Source organism: Crocuta crocuta, unplaced genomic scaffold, assembly GCF_008692635.1.
Source record: "Crocuta crocuta isolate KB4526 unplaced genomic scaffold, BGI_CrCroc_1.0 scaffold167, whole genome shotgun sequence".
NCBI lineage: Eukaryota > Metazoa > Chordata > Mammalia > Carnivora > Hyaenidae > Crocuta > Crocuta crocuta.
Window position 1 is genome coordinate 5,250,827 of NW_027532406.1, and position 19,297 is coordinate 5,270,123.

General features: G+C 56.0%; 1 protein-coding gene across 1 annotated transcript in view; it reads right to left on the reverse strand.

The window, feature by feature from the left end:
* The window catches only part of ADAMTS14 (ADAM metallopeptidase with thrombospondin type 1 motif 14), a gene marked incomplete at its 5' end in the record, with an annotated part of 78,897 nt that overhangs the window by 12,967 nt on the left and 46,633 nt on the right, over nt 1-19,297 (reverse strand). The window contains 11 exons of the mRNA XM_077778497.1: nt 3,432-3,512; nt 4,506-4,629; nt 4,981-5,114; nt 7,750-7,925; nt 10,405-10,553; nt 13,128-13,241; nt 14,627-14,759; nt 15,249-15,346; nt 16,118-16,253; nt 16,952-17,057; nt 19,136-19,283. Coding sequence (XP_077634623.1) covers nt 3,432-3,512; nt 4,506-4,629; nt 4,981-5,114; nt 7,750-7,925; nt 10,405-10,553; nt 13,128-13,241; nt 14,627-14,759; nt 15,249-15,346; nt 16,118-16,253; nt 16,952-17,057; nt 19,136-19,283 — 1,399 coding nt within the window. The remainder of the gene's footprint in view (nt 1-3,431; nt 3,513-4,505; nt 4,630-4,980; nt 5,115-7,749; nt 7,926-10,404; nt 10,554-13,127; nt 13,242-14,626; nt 14,760-15,248; nt 15,347-16,117; nt 16,254-16,951; nt 17,058-19,135; nt 19,284-19,297) is intronic.

Below are 19,297 nucleotides of genomic sequence, written 5' to 3' on the forward strand. Positions count from 1 at the left end.
ATGTTACTATTGCAAGTGTTTGGGGACACCATGAACCACGCCTATTTAAGACAGCACTCTTAATGGATAAATGTGTGTGTTCCGACTGCTCCCAGATCAACCAGCTCTGTCCCTCTCCTCGGGCCTCTCTGTTCCCAGAGACACGACGCTGTTGAAACTAAGTCCATTAATGACCCTACAATGGCCTCTAAGCGTCCAAGTGAAAGGAAGAGTCACATGTCTCTCACAGTAAATCTAAAGCTAGAAATGATTAAGCTTAGCGCAGAAGGCATGCCAAAAGCCAAGATGGGCCAAAAGCCAGGTCTCTTGGGCCAAACAGTTAGCCAAGTTGTGAATGCAAAGGAAAAATTCTTGAAGAAAGTTAAAAGTGCTACTCCAGGGGCGCCTTGGGGGGCTGAGTCAGTTAAGCATCTGACTTCAGCTCGAGTCATGATCTTGTGGTTTGTGGGCTCGAGCCCCACGTCGGGCTCTGTGCTAACAGCTCTGAGCCTGGAACCTGCTTCGGATTCTGTGTTTCCCTCTTTCTCTGTCCCTCCCTCTCTCGCACTCTCTCAAAAATAGATAAACGTTGAAAAAAAAAAAAACAAACATCAAACCAGCCACAACATTCCCTTAAGCCAAAACCTAACCCAGAGCAAGGCTCTAACTCTCTTCAGTTCTATGGAGGTCGAGAGAGGCGAGGAAGCTGCAGAAGAAAAGTTCGAAGCTAGCAGAGGTTGGTTCTTGAGGTTTAAGAAAAGAAGCCATAAAAGTACAAGGTGAAGGAAACAGTAAGTGCTGATGTTGAAACTGCAAGTTTCCCAGAAGATCCAGCTATGGTAATTCATGAAGGTCCCTACAACAACAGATCTTCAGTGTAGATGAGACAGGTTTCTATTGGAAGGAGATGCCATCTAGAGCTTTCACAGCTAGAGAGGAGTCTCTGTGGACTGTCCCGAGGCCTCCATGAGGTAATGAATGACAAGTGCCAGCTCAAGGCCTGGCACACAGTAGATACTAACAGCCTGATTCTCTTCTTTGATGTCTTTTCAAGGGATCGAAGCCCCCACATTCCAGGAGCATCTAACGAGCTTGGACAGGGCCTTGGCTTTCACTGCCGAGACAGCCACCTGTCCCAGGCCTCTCCAGAGAGCACGCACAGACCATCGGGCACACGCATACACACACACGCTCACTCTCAGCTGCGCAGCCCGCACATTTCTAGGGTGGGCCTGCCGCGTACCTCACAGCTGTGCAATCACATGGTGCATGCCAATGTCAGGGTTCCATCCCGCTTCCCTCCCTGCCCGGCTCCTAAGAGCTCTAACTCTCCAGGGAACTCATCTGGTAAACACAGGCGAGCGTGCCTGCACTGAGCCTGCCCTGGGTTCTAGAAGCCTCTGCCCCCATCCCCATGGAAGTCCAGGTGCAGCCTCCACCGAGCACTCCTTACCGCTAGAGGACGGAGGAGCTAGAGGTGCACAGACAGGGGTGGGGGCCGGGAGGGGTGGGAGGGCTGGCCGAGGAGGCCCAAGGGGCTGCTAGTATTACGGAATCATCTGCAGGGGTGTAGCAGGAGGAGTGCCTGCAAGCTCCATCCTCTTCTTAGAGTCCATGGCCCTTCTCTCCTTGCCCCCTCCCCTCCCCTGGCCCCTGTTCTGGCACAATATCCCAGAGCCAGACAGGCAAGTGGGCAGGGAGCTGGCCAAGCCAAGCCCTCCCAACTCACACTCCCTCCCCATGCAGGGTGGTGTGGTGGGCAAGGGCAAGAGCACGGGGCGGGGAGGCAGGAGAGCCTGGCCCAGACTGGCTCACCATGTGGGCAAATCAGGGTACGCGGAGGGCCTATGATCCACCATGGACCTCAGTTTCCCCTTGTGCCTCTTGCCTGTTTGCACTACACCCTCCAGGTGCCTTTCAGATCAGGTTAGGGATCTACGTGTTCTCCTGGGGTGCAAGTTCTCCGGGAAGCTTTACAACATTTACTGTTATTGTGATGATAATCTAAAAATATGAACATCAGCATTTTTGTAATATAGAAGCCTGCCCAGGGATGTTACATTTTGCATTCATGTTTATGAAGAATTGGTGACAAGCAGTGCGAACTGGTGAGCATAATCCATAAGGGCGGGGGGGGTCCTCTGGGACATGCAAAGGCCCAGTGACAGACCCCATGGCGCCTGTGCTCTCTCTAAGGAGTCTGAACAGACGAGTGTAGGAGAGCCCAGCCACTCCCCAGTGTCGGGACCCTGCTCTAAACCATGCTGACGTGTTTTACACCGGGATGTAATTCACATACCACACACTCAGCCTTTGAAAGTGCGTGATTCACTGACTACCGGACCACTCTGGAATTCCAGCACACTTCATCGTGCCCATTCGCAGATGCCCCCAACCCCCTCCCACCGGCCCCTGACCACCACTGATCTACTCTCTTGTGTCCACAGATTTGCCTATTTTGGACGTGTTCATTTTCTAACCACCAACTTAGCTGCAGCACAAACAGAACAAAGCAAACAAGCACCAAAATCTCCCCCATTATGTTCAATTTGAATTTTGTCGATTGATCTTGGGGCCCAAATTGTTCATCTCTCTTGGCTTTATGGTCGTACAACTTGTATAAGTAGTGACTCAGTAATTGTGTTCAGGTGTCATTATAGTAAGAAGAATTTAAGGATCCATGGGGCAGATTGCAAATTCCTCCTATTCTTGTGTGCATGCCTCTCTGCTTCTTTGCGCTGGGACTCGACCCCACTTCCCACCAAGAGATCATCTGTTTCTACACCTTGAGTCTGGGCATGGCCATGACACTTGCATGGGACAACAGGACATGACAAAGCACGACACAAGAAGAGACCTAGAAAGTGCTCACATGCTGGGGCTTGCCTGCTTTTCCCCCACTGAGGACCCTGTAACAGACACCACAGGAATAATCCCAAGGCTAGCCTGCCGGGGACATGGCCCTGTCACCCCCGTCACCCCAGCGGAGAGCCAGTACCAACAGCATCTACGGCCCCACCAGATGCTGCATTTGCATGAGGGAGTCCAGGCAGAGGAGCAGAAGCAGCACCAGCTGGGCCCAGCCCAAACTCATGGCCCACAGAACCATAAGCTAAGATAAACACTTGTTAGAAACCATAAAGTCTGAGGACGGTATATTAGACAGTAAAAGTTGACCGATACATTCTATGAAAACAGTTTTCCTTTGTGCAAAACAGGTAGACAGTGGCTGCCCCTGGGGAAGGAAGCTGATCCTGGAGGGCAGAGGGCGGAGGGGGAATCTTCATTGGATCCCCATTCACATCTCCTGACATTCAAAGCATGGAACAGTTGTCTAGTCAACATAAGTTTAAAAAGAATGGTTTTAAAGGTTCTCTGCCATTATTCAAATTTGTGGATGTTCCCTGCATTAGACTCTACTCTCCTCTGCCCTCCTAGTTCCCTGCACTCACCGATGTGGTGGGGGACCTTCTCCAGCTCCTCAATCTGGATGTGCCTGGCACCCGCTGGAATCTGGACCAGTTTGAGAGCTCCTGTCACAGAGGAGGATCCGGAAAAACCGTGAGCATCTTGGCTGGTGGTCCCACTGCCCAGACACCCCGTCACCCCACCCCCCTGCATGTGCCCAAGACCCAGTTTCCTCATCTGTACCACAGGAAGGGGTCCTTGCCCCCAGGGTGCCGAGAGGGTCAAATGAGATGCTCTGGCTTAAAATGCCCTAAAAACTGTAAGGGCTGTGGAGCAGAGTGAGTACACACACATATTAGTTGCTATCATTTTCCACTTTCTTGAGCCTCCTTTTCTTTCCTGATGTTCCTTCCCCTTTCTTCTCATACCTTGAGCCACCATCATGGCTGCCCTGGGCCCCATGGTCCTCCAACCCCAGGACTGGCAACAAGCCCCTGTCAGAGCCACCAACTTTCTCCCCACAAGGAGAGGCGAGGCAAAGCTATGACGGTCCCAAGAGGGAAATGGATCTAATTCTTCCTAGACTGTAAAGGACTAGTATCTAGCCCTTTTCACCACCCAAGTGTGGTCAGACGGAAGGGAGGGAGGGAAGTCAAGAAACTCAAGGTACCAGGAGTTCAAAGGAGGCACCAAAAATTGACCAAAAAAGGGAGAAGGGGAGAGAAGAAAAAAACATTCCAGTCCAGTCTGGGCCACATCCTCAGACGCGTCTGAGCTCTCGCTCTCACGACAGCCCCAGGGCCAAAGAGATGGCTGGGCTCCTATCACAGCCCACTGGCCCGCAGAAAACTGCTTCTGAGCCCCGGGGCCCAGATGCAGGCAGGACTCACTGGAAGAGGCTGTGGCCAGCTGCAGCTTCTGACTCAGCAGCAGCAGCCGGGCAGCCCGGGGAGGGCCGGAGGCAGGCTCTAGTGCCAACGCTCGCCCCCGCCGCCCCCGCCCTGAACCGCGGCCCAGCAGAGGAGGGACGGCCCGCCTAAGGGACTCAGGCTCAAGGGCCCCTGGCTGGGCCGGAACCGCAGCCACTCCTGGTCATCGCCCAGCCCCAGCCTGCTCACCTGCTTGCTTGGAGGCCTTGCCCAGTGTCCCCTTCACAGTCTTGCAGTGAGAGTTGTCGCCGCCACAGACACCGCACTTGTCATCTGCCTTCATGGACCCCACCTCCTTGTCACAGCCAACGGGCTGAGGACAGAGGTGGGGTCGGCAGGATAAGGCTCCCATGTTCCACACCACCGCCTCCAGGCCGGCAGCCCCTGGCTCCCTCCCCAGACCCCAGGCCCCACGAGTTGACCCTGAGCCCAGAGGCATTCCTGGACAGGTCACTGCCACAAACTCGCCACGTGAGGTGAACAGGTCTTAAGCCTGGCCACTCCCCTTCCCTCGACTGGGCTGGGCGATAATCCCCTCCTAGCATCCCAGGATGATGCTGAGGTGTCATGGTGTCATGGGTGGGGAAGGCGAGGAGGCAGGCGGTGTAGCCCTCCGGCCTCCCCAGGCAGGCAGAGGGTGGGCGGCCCCGCGCAGGAAACCCACCACACACTCGCCGCGCGCACAGACGCTGTATGGGTCGCGGTAGCTGCAGCGGGTCCCGTCGTGGACCACCTGGTTCATGAAGACCACATCCCCTGTGTCCTCCGACTGGCAGATCAGCTCACACTTCTGCGCATCTGTGGAGAAAGGGGCCGTGCAGAATTCCCGGCCGCACTTGGAGAAAGTGGGCTGGCCAGGAAGGACATCAGCACAGGTCCCAAGCAGGAAGCTCTGGGTGCTGGGGGGAGCTCTGGGTGCGGAGTTTACAGTCCCTGCTGCGTCACCTATTAACCTAGTGACTCTGGGCCAATCATCTGACATCTCTGAGCCTCCGTTCCTTAGTTATTACGCCTGAGCAGTAAAATGCCAAATCAGGATTTTAAAGAAAATCAAGTGATAAAATAACAATAACCATAACAATAAGCCAACACTTAGTGAATGCTTCGCACATACCAGATACTTCCAAAACCTTTACAGGCTTTTTTTTTTTTAAAGTAGGCTCCACGTCCAATGTGGGGCTTGAACTCACGATCCTGAGATCAACAGTCACATGCTCTACTGACTGAGCCAGCCAGGTGCAGGGCCACACTGCTCTTAATGTACAACTTCAATTTTTTGTATGTGTGAATTAACTCATTTAGACTTTTTAGTACATTCTAGGAAGTTAAGTTCTGGCATTCTAGAGGAGACCAAGGACCAGAGAGGCTGAGAAATTTGCTCCAGGCCACACAGCCACACAGGATTCTAACCAAGGCAGTCTGGCGCGAGTCCCGCACTGACCTCTACATACACTTCAGCAGTCTCAGGCATAACAGTGAACTTCAACGTGCTTACAAACATCAGGAGGCTGTGCAAAAGTAAAGCAGGGCAGTGGGCTGAGTTTGGGTTTATAAAACAAAGCTGCAGTGAAAGGTTTGGAAAGGAGGCCATGTCTAGTTTGAGCAATTAATTGTTCTCTTCCCTATCCCGGCCACTGATGTCCTTAAAAGAAGCTTCCAAAGAACATATAAACACTTGCTGCGTTTCTTAGAAAAAGGGAAGTTGGGGCTTAGCTAACTTTCTGGAATTGGTCTAAAAGTCCTGGGAAAGCCCGAAGCCAGCTGCCCCGTGGGCCTTGGAGCCCCTTCCTATAGAGGCTTGTTTGGATCTCAATGGATCTTCAAGGCTTTCAAAGCAAGCCACCCCCTTAGGCAAAGTTCTTAGGAACCATCTGGCTCCCTGTCCCTTGTCCCTGGGCTCCCAGGATACATCTTGTCCCAGGACTCGGGGCTCAAGTTCAGAGCCAAAGCATCCAATACCACTCTGGACTTCACACACAGGTAGGACCCTGACCAGTACGCCCCAGGCAGGCAGGTCTCTGGGCAACCACGAAAGCCAGTGGAGAGTGGTGAGCTCCCTGGAGTTGGGAGGAATTCAAAGCAGAGGGAAAACACTGTCTGCAGTCACGTTCTGGAGAGGTCTGTGCACCGGTGGGCAATGGACAGGCCGCTGAGGTCCCTTCCAGCCTGAAGACTGTCATTCTGAATGTGAGCTGAATTATCCTGCAATTGATGCTTTGGCACAAGGGCTACAAAGAGGTGGCTCTGGGCTCAGGAGGGGAAAGGCGGCTCTAGTCGGTGCCATCGGAGGCTGAGGGCTGTGTGGTGGGGGGTGAGCATCTGTCCACCAAAGGACCACAGAGAGGCTGGTGGGGGAGGTGGACACAGAGGATTGTCAAGGCCCTTCCAGCCTGAAGGCTCTGAGACATCGTGAATCCCACCCCTTCGCTGGCATCTTGCGTCGCTCTAAGAGCCATCAATGGAGAGGCTCCAAAGCAGACAGGCACTGGCCTGTGTCTGTCCCAGCACAGCCTGGAAGGATTCCGTGTGAGGATCCCTGGCCACAGGCTCCCATCTGTGTGCCTTTTAAATCATCTTCATTAACTGCTAAAACAGTAGCACAGTCGGTAAAACCTGAAATTATGGTATGTAACGGGTCGGAGCTTCTCAGCAAAGCCAGGGCACCTACCCCTGTACGGTGCCTTCCCATACAGGTGAGGACCTATGAGAGGCACCGGTCCCTGTAGCCAACGATGCCACCAGCCTCCACGGCACCTCTGGGTGAAATGTCCCTGGTCCAAAGGGTGCTTGGGGGGCTCAGTCGGTTAAGCATCCGACTCCGGCTCAGGTCATGATCTCACGGTTTGTGGGTTTGAGCCCCACATCAGGCTCCACACTGAGAGTATGCAGCCTGCTTGGGATTCTCTTTTCCCTCACTCTCTGTCCCTCCCCCCTCACTTTTTCTTTCTTTTACATTTTTTTTAATGTTTGTTTATTTTTGAGAGGGACAGAGTGTGAGTAGGCAAGGAGTGGAAAAAGGGAAACACAGAATTGGAAGCAGGCTCCAGGCTCTGAGCTGTCAGCACGGAGCCCGACAGGGGGCTCGAACTCATGAACCAGGAAATCATGACCTGAGCCGAAGTCGGACGCTTAACCGACTGAGCCACCAAGGCGCACCACCCCCCCATCACTTTTTCTGTCTCTCAAAACTAAATAAACTTTAAAAAAAAATGCCCCTGGTTCACGTTATTTTCCCTGCCAGAAAACCGTCCCCAGAAGCACACAAATCAGGGATGGCTTTAAGGAGGACGGAGGCCCAAAGACAAGGGTCGGCACAAAGCTAGGTGGCCAGCATGCCTCTTTTGGTGCCTCCACTGTCCCTCCCAGGCACAGGAGGTCCACCTAGCAGAGGCGTCAGGACATGGTGGGTAGAAGGGGAGCAGGGCCCACTCACCGTCCTCAGGCTCGTAGGGGATCCAGTGGTGCCTGGCGTCCCGGTGGATGTAGTAGGAGTTGCGCTTGGCACACTGCTGGGCCCGGAAGTCCTCGTAGGGCCCCGGGCACTCCTCGCTGTTGCACACCTGGTACTGGAACATGGGCCCGGAACACAGGCGGCCTCCGTAGGCTGGGCTGGGGCAGGCACAGAGAAACCCCGGGACCTTGCTGGGGGAAGGCCGGGGAGGGCCAGGCACGCTCACGGAGGGGGCTGCTGTGCCCAGAGCTCTTCCAGATTCCTCTTCTCCACCCCTTGGGCATATGCCACCTGTTCCCCTGTGCGTGGGGGTGGGGGGCGGGGGGAGAGCTGAGAAACACGGAGACGGGGATGCAGAACCCTCTCCAGTTGGGCAGGAAGAGAAACCAGGCTTATGTATCTCTGTATATCCTTTGAACCACGACACACGGCCTGATGTACAGGGAGCACTCCCCAAAGCGCCTTAGCAAATTCCTATTTGCATCCACTTCACATCCTAATACGCTAAGGAGGGGCAAAGCCAGACTTGGTTTCTGGAATGAGAAAGCAGGACTGGCTAGATCTAACCCCACGTCCTGCCAATGCAAACCTTGGGGAAGGCGCTCGGTCCTGCTGAGCCCTAACTTCCTCTTTAAAGGTGGGACCCGGATCCCTCTTCTTTCACCTACCCCCTGGTGTATCTGTGAGGAATAAATAAGAAAAGGCATGCGAGGCGATCTGTACTGACTTTGCCATTACAGTAAGAGGATTAGGGGGCGATCCTGATGCCAAGTACCCAAGCGTAGGTTACCGCTGCTCTGTTCCCGGACGCCCGGGCGTCACGTGGGTTCATGCACTTGAGCGCTCAGCGTTCTACCCCACACAGATCAAGTGCTCAATACACTGTAATAATTATAACAGCAGCTGTCATTCATTGGTGCTTAATCTGTGCTGGCACAGTGCTGATAGAACACAGAGTATTTCACCTAAGCCTCATAAAATAAAAATAGTTATTATTACAGAGGGGTTTGATAGAGGGCACCCCTGATCGAGGGGATAACCATCCGACTGGAAGGTAGTTTGCTCAGCGTGGGCACCACAGGGCCCTTCTCCAATCCCAGCTNGTATATCCTTTGAACCACGACACACGGCCTGATGTACAGGGAGCGCTCCCCAAAGCGCCTTAGCAAATTCCTATTTGCATCCACTTCACATCCTAATACGCTAAGGAGGGGCAAAGCCAGACTTGGTTTCTGGAATGAGGAAGCAGGACTGGCTAGATCTAACCCCACGTCCTGCCAATGCAAACCTTGGGGAAGGCGCTCGGTCCTGCTGAGCCCTAACTTCCTCTTTAAAGGTGGGACCCGGATCCCTCTTCTTTCACCTACCCCCTGGTGTATCTGTGAGGAATAAATAAGAAAAGGCATGCAAGGCGATCTGTACTGACTTTGCCATTACAGTAAGAGGATTAGGGGGCGATCCTGATGCCAAGTACCCAAGCGTAGGTTACCGCTGCTCTGTTCCCGGACGCCCGGGCATCACATGGGTTCATGCACTTGAGCGCTCAGCGTTCTACCCCACACAGAGCAAGTGCTCAATACACTGTAATAATTATAACAGCAGCTGTCATTCATTGGTGCTTAATCTGTGCTGGCACAGTGCTGATAGAACACAGAGTATTTCACCTAAGCCTCATAAAATAAAAATAGTTATTATTACAGAGGGGTTTGATAGAGGGCACCCCTGATCGAGGGAATAACCATCCGACTGGAAGGTAGTTTGCTCAGCGCGGGCACCACAGGGCCCTTCTCCAATCCCAGCTCCCCGACCCTGACAGGTGTCAGTTACGGGGTGGTCTGTTTGGCTCCTATTTGTAAAAGGTCAGCACAGTCATCTGACACAAGACTAGGGTCCTCCAGGCGGTAGTGAGCTTCCCATCCCTGGAGGTAAACAGCAGAGTTGAAAGGTACCCCTCCTGAGAGTTCGAGGGAGGGTGGCCATCACCGAGTCACAGCATCCAGGGGCCATGCTGTTCAGCAGAGGCTCAGCGTCCCTGGTCCCTGGAGCCTGCAGACCCACAGGGCCGCAGCGGCCAGCCCTCATCTCACGCGAGACTGTTCTGAGCAGCCTGGGCGAGGTGGGCCCTAGCCCGCTGGCCCTCGGAAGTTCCAAAACCATGGGAGGGATTCCCATAGAGGGGAGAAGAGGGGAGAAACAGGCTGCTCCCCCAGAATGCTGGATTCACTGGGGGCAGCGAAGGGCAGGATTTGATGTCAGAAAGAGATAAGTGAAGAAAAACTAATGGAAGTTTTGCTTCATGTGGTAGAAAACAAATATGGCTACTGAGCATTTAGATCAGTGTTTCTCAAAGCTCAGCCAGATGATCAGAGTCATGAGCAGGTTCGTGAAATTGGTGGGGTCTTTGGCCCCACCCAGTTTGAGAATCACCGGTTGAGACCTATTCTCTGACGTCATGCCTGATGGGTGATGTCAGGCCCAGGTGGAACTGATCTGGCCCCCCAAACAATTTTGGGTCCTCACCATTAGGATACAAGCCACCTGCAGGGTCAACTTCTCTCTAGTGCCTTCCTCACCCAGCCCCTCAGGCCTAGGCAGGGAGGGGGTCCCCTGCCCCCCCACTCAGCCAAGAGCACTCACGGGGGACTGTCACAGCTCCGGCTGCGGGATCGAACACCTCCCCCGCATGACCGTGAACATGACCCGAACTTGGTCCAGGAGCTCCAGCCTCCATCCTGGCCATAAGTCTGCTCCGGTGACTTCCAGATGCAGTGACCTTTGAAGCACCACTGGGATGGAGCAGAGGAAATGAGGTTATCCAGGGCACGCCACCCCCTACCCCGCTGCCTCGCCTGCCATGAAGGGTGCCCGACTGCGTACACGGCACAGCTGATGGGTGCTACAGGTGAGCCCAGAGAAGGGACATTAAGAGTACGAGCCCCAGAGTTTCAGAGCCCCACCCATACCGTGAGCCAAGTGACCTTCAGCAAAGGGCTCCCCTTCCTGGGCCTGTTCCCCAGTGTCCACAGCGGATAACAGTACCTGCCCCCAGGGCTGCTGTGAGCCTTCAAGGAGATAATGCCTGGCACACGCAGCCTTCCAAAAATGGCAGAGAGTATGGCTAATGACAGTAATAATTATGCAATTATTGGGTTTATCACCCCTGGAGAAAAAAAGAGCTAATAGGGGAGAGAAGACAATCTTCCCACAGTATCTAGAGTAGACTTCGGCTCTGTATCTCAAAATCACCACCCAGCGGCCACAGGCAGGTGTGCCTGTGGGAGACGAGCCAGCCCCACAGGGAGGTCCATCCATCCACAAACATAATAAGAATGGCGTCTGAGAGGCCTGGGTTTGAATCCCAACTCAGCCATTACTAGCTACTTGTGGCTTTGGCATAACTTCACCTTGCGGAGCCTCAGTTTACTCACCTGTAAAATAGGATTGTTCTAAGAACTAATGGCAGTAACACCTACAAAGCCCTTAGCTCAGGGCCAGGCACAAAGCGGGCTCAACCGAAGTAACTAACTCCCTTCCCCTCTCCTGCGGGGCAACACGTAAGAAGTACAGCAAAGCTCCCGGGGTCATTTTTCAAGAGACGATGGAGTGGCTCTCAGCCTTAGAGTCACATGGGGAACTTTTAAAACTCCAGAAGCCTCGGGGCGCCTGGGTGGCTCAGTCGGTTAAGCATCTGACTTCGGCTCAGGTCATGATCTCACGGATCTTGCATTCGAGCCCTGCATCGGGCTCTGTGCTGACAGCTAGCTCAGAGCCTGGAGCCTGCTTCAGATTCTGTGTCTCCCTCTCTCTCTGCCCCTCCCCTGCTCATGCGCACACACTCTCTCTCAAAGAATAAATACACGTTAAAAAATAAATAAATAAACCTCCAAATGCCTTGACTCTACCCCAGACCAACTGAGTCAGAATCTCTAGGAGTGGGGATTTTTTAAAGCAGCAGCGGTATACCTTACATACCATAAAGTCTCTCCGGTCAAGTTCACGAGTCAACACTTTTTCACAATTGACAGTGTTGTGCAACTTGTCACCATGTCTGATTTGAGAACAATTCCATCACCCCAACGAGATTTCCGTGCCCACCTGCAGTCACTCCCCGTTCTAGGGGTGGGGCCTTTTATTTATTTATTTATCCATTCATTCATTCATTCACTCATTCATTTACAACGTTTTATTTATTTCTGAGGGAGAGAGACAGCGTGAGCAGGGGACGGTCAGAGAGAGAGGGAGATACAGAATCCGAAATAGGCTCCAGGGTCTGAGCTAGCTGTCAGCACAGAGCCCGATGCGGGCCTCGAACCCACAAACCGTGAGATCGTGACCTGAGCCGAAGTTGGACGCTTAGCCGACTGAGCCAGCCAGGTGCCCCAGGGGTGGGGCGCCCCTAGGGCTGGGGTGCACCTAGGGGTGGGGATTTTTAAAGCTCCCCAGATGGTTTCAGTATGCAGCCAGAGCTGAGAGCCACAGATTGACCATCACATGAAATTGTGACGGAAGGACCTGGAACTCTGGAAACACCTGGAGCCGGGGTACCGAGTCTCCAGGGTAAGACCCCGCCAGGCGCAGAGCCCACTGGGCCGTGGAAGGCTGGGGAAGCCCCATCCAGCTGTGAAGGGGCAGACCCTCCACGTGTGATGTGATGTGAGCGGGCGGAGCCTTGCGAGGGCAGAGGGCAGAGGCAAGTCCTGTGGCTGTCATAAGCACTGAGCCTCTCTTAACACCCTGCTTCTTCCCAGGCCTCCCCTTTGCTCTGACGTGACTAGGTAACTTCAGAACAACCTGAGTGGAAAGGCCACTTGGTCGGGGATCAGCAGGACCCAGAGAAGTTCAGTGAATGGCCCAGGGTCACCACAGAAATCAGGGCAGAGCCAGCAACATAGCAGAGGTGGGTTTCTAAACCCCTCAGGTCTCTTAGACCCGGCCACAAGGTCCCCCTGACAAACAACGCCTTGGCACCCACACACACTCAAGGAGGCAAACACATGCCAGGTGACCCATGAAAGGGCAGGTCCAGGGTAGGGGAGGCAACATGGACATGGGAGAAACAGCATGGTGGGCCAGGAGGGCAGGCAGGACACCTGGAGCCTTCCCTTCGTCCCTTCCTTCACCTGCCTGGGCCTTACTCTTCTCCTCTGTAAAATGGGGGTAAGATTTCCTGCCCAATGAGCTATGAGATGATGCCAAGCTCTGAACAGAGGAAGCAAGTGACTGCGATATGGGAGAGAGGGTGTGCCTATGAGTTCATGGGGGTCTCTGTGCGCACACACACACACACACACACACACACACGCCTGGGGGGCAGGGGCACCCCTGGGGCCTGCACAGTCCCGCCGCAGGCCCGCAGGTACCTGGCCAGGGGCACACTCAGTCCCGTCCAGCGGGGGCCCCTTCTTGGTCTTGCAGAAGTACGGGTTGTCAGGGTGGCTGCACCACAGCTGCTTGCAGGGCTCGGAGGTCTGGAACTGCGTGGGAAGGGGCCAGAGTCATCGGCGGCACTGGCCCTGGGGCTCTGACAAGTTGTCTGGGGGGCAGAGGGCAGTGACAGAGAGGAGTGCTGCGGAGGACACCGGGCCCAGAATGCTGTGAAGGAGGCGGAGGGCCCGCACCCTCACACTGGACCCCTCTCCAAGCGCCATGGCCTCCAGTGCCCCCTCTTCTCTCCAGCGGGGCCCACACCCCTTGTCGTCCCCCCCGGCCTCCCTCCTGGCCTGTGCAGAACTCACTGTACCCCCCGGCAGGGACTAGGGTTTCGTGGCTTTGAGGCTCCGGGGAGGCTTGGGCCTTCCAACACCCCTTGAGCCCAGCGCATATCGGGGCTTCAGGAGGCTGCAAGTGTATCCGGGACCCAAGGCACCCGGACAAGGCCAGGGCTCCCCGCTCCTAGCCTCGCCAGGCTGTGCCAGGTGTTGGTAATCTCATGTCCCATTGTCCAGGAGAGCCCCTGATTTTTTCTCTCCTATCGCCCCCCTGCCAGCCAGGCCAGTGTCCTACAGATACAGCCCTGGGCACTGACCTCCCTCTCCACCCCCAGCTCAGAGAGCACCCAGTGTGGCCTGGGCAGACACAGAGCCTCTGGCCCCGCAGGGCTGAGGAGGGGGCTGCATTCCTGGATGGGAGGTTTCAGGCACTCGAGTCTCAAGACCTGATGCCTTCAGAAAGGCCCCTGCCCTGGGATGTCCCCTTCTCTGAGCCTCTGATGGGGGCCAGTTAGCAGCTCTTCTGTTCCCTGCTGGGCGGCTCCAGCTGATCCCCAGGGCCAGCCTCTCCCTTGCCCTGTCCTGCGGGGTGAGGAAGGGCTCTGCTTCCCTGTATGTGTCTCCTGGGCACAGGGTGCAGTGGGGGGCATGTAATTCACCCCCTGGACAGAGGGTATGTGGGGACACAGGACAATTTCCCTAGGGTGACAAATTAGCCCAAAACATCCTACCAAATCCCTGAAGGGCAGACAGAAGCAACTATTCCTCCATCAGGCCGGAGCCCAGGGCCTGATCTGACAGAGGGAGTACTTGGCAGATAAGCTCCCTGATAGCCAGCCCAGCCAGGATCCCATCAGCCACCTGCCCTCTCTGTTCTACTCGGTTCCATCTTTCCCAGGAATAAAGCATCCTCTGGACACTATATACACCTGCCCTCAAAGGTGGGTGGGGCAGGTACGTAGCAGAAGGTGGCAGGGCCGGGTTCTGGTCACCCTGCACCTCCCCCCACCGTGGCAGCTGGCACCGATCATGTGGGTCCATAGCCATGCCACCTGGCCAGCAGGGAGGAAGGTGCTCTGTGGATGACGGGCCTGGGTCATGGAAGGGTCCAGCCCTGCTTCACCGGCAGCCAGAGGCTGGAGGGAGCTCACCGCAGAGCAGGTGTGGTATCCAGAGCCGAAGGCAAAGCGGCATTGCTCGTCCATCGAGTAGTCGATGCCCGGCAGCTCCGGGGGCTGCGGCCAGGCAGGTGCAAACGGGTCATCGAGGAGGCAGTCATAGGAGCTGCCGGCGGAGACAGAAGGTGAGCCAGGGCCAGGCTGAGGCCAGAGTTCCTGAGCTCTCCCTTCCTGGAGAGGGTCTAACGAGCAAAGGAGGCCTGCAGCCATGCATCCCTGCAGCCATGCATCCCTGCTGCCCTCTGCCAGGAGCCGTGTCTTCTGGGAACAGCCTGATGGCTCCTCACACCCAGGGAAGAAACGTCAGGCTGCCACACGGACACGCTCGGGGCCCCGGCCAGCTGCCGCATGAGGATGGGGACAGTATCTCTGCCCGCACCTGCCCCACCCACATCCTCTCTGCACCCATTCTTGGCCTTGAGCTCCTGAGTCTAAAGCTTGTCCCAGGCCTCGGTGTCCCTGAAGACCCGGGAACTGAGCAGCAAAGCTGGGAACTGAGTGTGTCAGGGGCAGGGCGGTACTGGGGGGTGGGGGGGGGATGGAACTGCAGGCCGCGTGCTCCCCAGTCCCCAGCACAGAGGTGGAGGTGACCTACGGGAGGTAGCGACTGAGCTCCACTTTGCTGCAGCGGGACCAGTGGAAGCGGTGGAAGGCAGCCTGCACCAGGGGCGCCATGACGCTGCCCAGGGTGGTCTCGNCGAGTCACGCCAGGACCCCGTCCCTGGGAAAACAGGCAGGTGGACCAGCAATGGGAGACCATGCCCTGACCAGGCTTCAGACTGGACGGAAGCTGAGGGTTCCTCCCCGTCCCCACTGCTCCCCAATGGGGCTGGACTCATTCTGCCCTCCTGCCCCCTTTTCAACCCTACCCACACCCTCACACCTGCCATGGCCAGCTCAAGCCCCACTCCTATCCCGGACACCCGCCCTGGCCACCCTGACAGAGGGCTCACCTCCCAAAGTGGGGGCCACCTGCCTGCCTTTAACACCTCGCGTGCCATATGCTGTCTCCCCACCAGACCCAAGGCTTCTCTGAGACCCTGTAGTCTTTAGCACAGAGCTTTGTACTTGGCACACACCTACCATGAGGACAGTCTAAATTCAAAAGCTTGTTTTTTATAATGAGTAGTTAAAGCCAAAGCCCAGATGTCATAAATTCAAGTACTCCCAGGAGGCTGCGTCGGGCCTTGACCACTAGACGGACAGACACATGGACCTCTAGGGCTGACCTTGTCTCCCCACAGGGAGAGGCCTCTGCTCTGGGAAGAGTGGACCCCCCTGCTTCCCACACACAGGAAGACGAACCCCCGGCTCTGAAAGATGTAGACCCACGGGCTCCCAGGGCAGGAAGAGACCTCAGAGGTATCCCGGGTGCAAGATGAGGAAACCGAGGCCCCAGAGAGAAGGGGGCCCACCCTGCGAGGGACAGAGCTGGGATGGAGTCTGCATGGTCTCTGTGCTGACAGGGCTGGTGTGGAGAGGGGCATAGCAGACGCGGGGCGGGGGGAGGCAGACCCCCTCAGGCTGGGCTGCTCCCCTGCTGCCCAGGCCCTTCACCTGCAGGAAACAGCCCTCACTCCGCTTGTGCACTGGGGAGGGGCTGGGCGAGGAGTGCATCCCTCAGCTCTGCCCGGGGCAGACCAGGCCAGGAGGCAGGACTGTAGCATGTGCGCCAGAGGACACGCTAGATGACAGTGGCTTATCTGCTCTCTCGGAACGCAGCTTCTCTGGCCTGTTCTCCACGGCAGTCCTTTCCTACACCAGGGCCTGGCGCACAGTGCGTGCTCAAGAAATACTGGTCGAATGAATGAATGGATGTGCTCTAAACAAAACCCAGGTCCAAGGATCAAGCAAGGAAGCCGCCAGCTGGGGCCGAGGCCTGAGCCTATGTGCCCCTGTTAAGGATGGGCTCAGACCAGTGCTCCAGTGTGCACTGAGCACCAGCGTGGGCCAGAACGGCTCTCAGAAGGGCCTTGAGCCATGGGTGGGACGCAGGATAGAGACCATCCACAGAACACACCAGCTCCTACGATGGGATACTGCATCTGCCTGCCCAAAGGCAGGGCCACATCTGGTTTTCCATGGCCCTGGCATTTGGGGGCGTGGACCCAAAGCAGGCCCAGAATCGCCCTCTGGGCCCCTGGGCTCCGTCCCCATCAGGGTCGGGCCTCAGTGCATGGGCAGCGACTCTGGCATCTCCTGGGACACTGGGACGGGGCCTGATCTGGGATAAAGCCTCCCACACCCGCAGAACCCCTCGGAGCCCACAGCACAGCCCACCCTCCCGGTGCTACTTACACGTGGCCAGTCTCGTGGGCCACCACGAAGGCCGAGGAGAAGCCATCCTCATGGTTGAGGGTACAGCTTCTCAGCGGGTGGCACATGCCAGTGACAGGTGCATACCCTGCCGGGAAGAGGGAGAAAAGGCACAGAGAGAGGTCATGGGGAGGTGAAGCAGGACTCGATGAGGTCTGTGCCCGGCCAGCCACTGCAGGGACATCCTGACATGGTCACTGCCAGAAGGTGCCTGGAGGAAGATGGATCCTTGCAAAGTCCCCCCCAAACCCGTCCCAGCACATCAACTCCAGCCAAATGCCCCCCCACCCTAATGCTCCACAGAGCCCCTCAGGGCCCACAGCCTGCTCTAATCAAGGCAGTGGGATTTCCAGACGCCCCAAGCCTGCTCAAACCCGACTTCCATGCCACGCCCCTCTAGCCAGTCCTGGACCTTGGAATCAGACCCATGTACCTCTGCCCGGCCCCTGTCCCACCCCTGTCAAACATGCACACGGCTTAAGGGGCAGACGGCTTAGCAGAGAGACTAGGTGTAGGAGATCAGCTCATACAAGGGCCTGCAAGGCTACAGTCAAGGAGCACCAAGCGTGTGCAGGGGGCATGTGGAGGAGAAAACGGATTCAGCTAGGGGGGTTGACAGCTACCGGGGAATGGCACAGGGCTGAGCCCAGAGGACAGGTAAGACTGCAATGCAGGGGAGGTGGGAACGTGCTGGGGAGGACACAGCAAAGCAGTGCAGGGGCTGCATGTAGCAGCCACAGCAATGTTTGCCCAGCAGCTACTGTGTATGAGACCTGAATTCTTTTTTATTTATTTGTTTAGAGAAAGAGAGAGAGAAAGCGCATGCACATGGGGGAGGAGCTGAGAGAGAGGGAGAGAGAAAATCCCAAGCAGGCTCCTCACTGTCACCGCAGGGCCCAACATGGGGCTCCATTCCACAAATCATGAGATCATGACCTGAGCCGAAGTCAAGAATGGGACCCTTAACCAACTGAGCCAGCCAGGCACCCCATGAGGCCTGCATTCTAGGGGGCCTGCTTCCCAGCCTCCCCGGGGCCCCAAGATTGGCCAGGAGGGAAGGCTGGGCTGGGAAAGACCTCGGAGAAGGGGTGAGAGTAGAGAGCACTTCCTGCCTGGGGCTGCAGTTGTCCAGACAGCTCTACCCTGTGTTCAGAATTGCTCAAATGCTTTTTTATCTGAGACCCTTTGGGGGCCTATAACGAGAGGCTGTCATGTGGAGGAGGTTCCTGGGGCCTCTACTGTCCGGGAGCTCTGAAGTTCACTCTACATGAGACATAAGTATGCATATGCATGTGTGTCTGTGTGTGCACATGTGTTGGCATGCCTGTACACATGTCTGTGCACAAGCATGCATGTGTGTGAGCACATACGTGTATCTGCGTGTGTAAGCGTGTGTGTCTATGTTATCCGTGTAGGTGTATATCTGTGCGTGTGTGTGTATCTGTGTGTGTGTGTGAGAAAGCCTACACTTGAGACTTCCAGGATTTGGACAAGGAGCCTCTGGGCAGAGGCATGGCCAGCTGACTCCCTTCTAGAATCAAACCAGAAAAAAACTAGAAAGCCCTCAACATGGAGCCTGAAGATCCAATCAGAGTTTCAGATCTGTCTCCTCTCTGCACTGGGACATAGGCAAGCCTCTTTGCCATCCTGTGCCTCAGTTTGCCCCCAGGGAAAACTGGAAGTGACTAGAGTTTCACGTGCTTGCAGAGCACGCACAACCACAGACATTTATTTCACGCCTCTGTCAGCCCTTGCAGTGGCCCGGAATGGAGGAAAGCAGAAACTATTTTTTCCCCACTGGACAGGGGGAAGGACTGGGGAGAAGAAGTGAGCTTGGGTCACTGCGCAGAGAGGTGTGGTGCTGTGGGCACAGCGTGTCCACACACGAGCCCTGCTAGGTGCCCCAAGGCCATACGGATACAGGCGGGAACAGAAGCATCTTGAAGATGCTGAGGGGCCTTCAGGCAGCCATGCTCTGGGACAGTAAGCACATGGACCCGGAGCCTGACCACTCACAGCCACCTGCGGGCTCAGGACACCATCAATCTCTCTGCTGACTGGCTCCTCAAACCTCCTTGGGGAGGCCCCAGGCAGCCCTGCCCTGAGTCCGGCCTCCGCCCTGCAGCCATGCACTGCTGGCCATGGCAAATACAGTACCTTGCGTACCTGAGGGCCCAAAGTCCTGGCGGGTGAGGAAGACCACGTGGTCGTGGTGCTCTGCGTGGCTGGGGTCCCGGCGCTGCTGAGAGTGTGCCCAGCGACACACCTGCTCCAAGCTGCGAGATGGGTTCCCCCGCTCAATCAGGCTCAGAGACTGCAGGGGCAGAG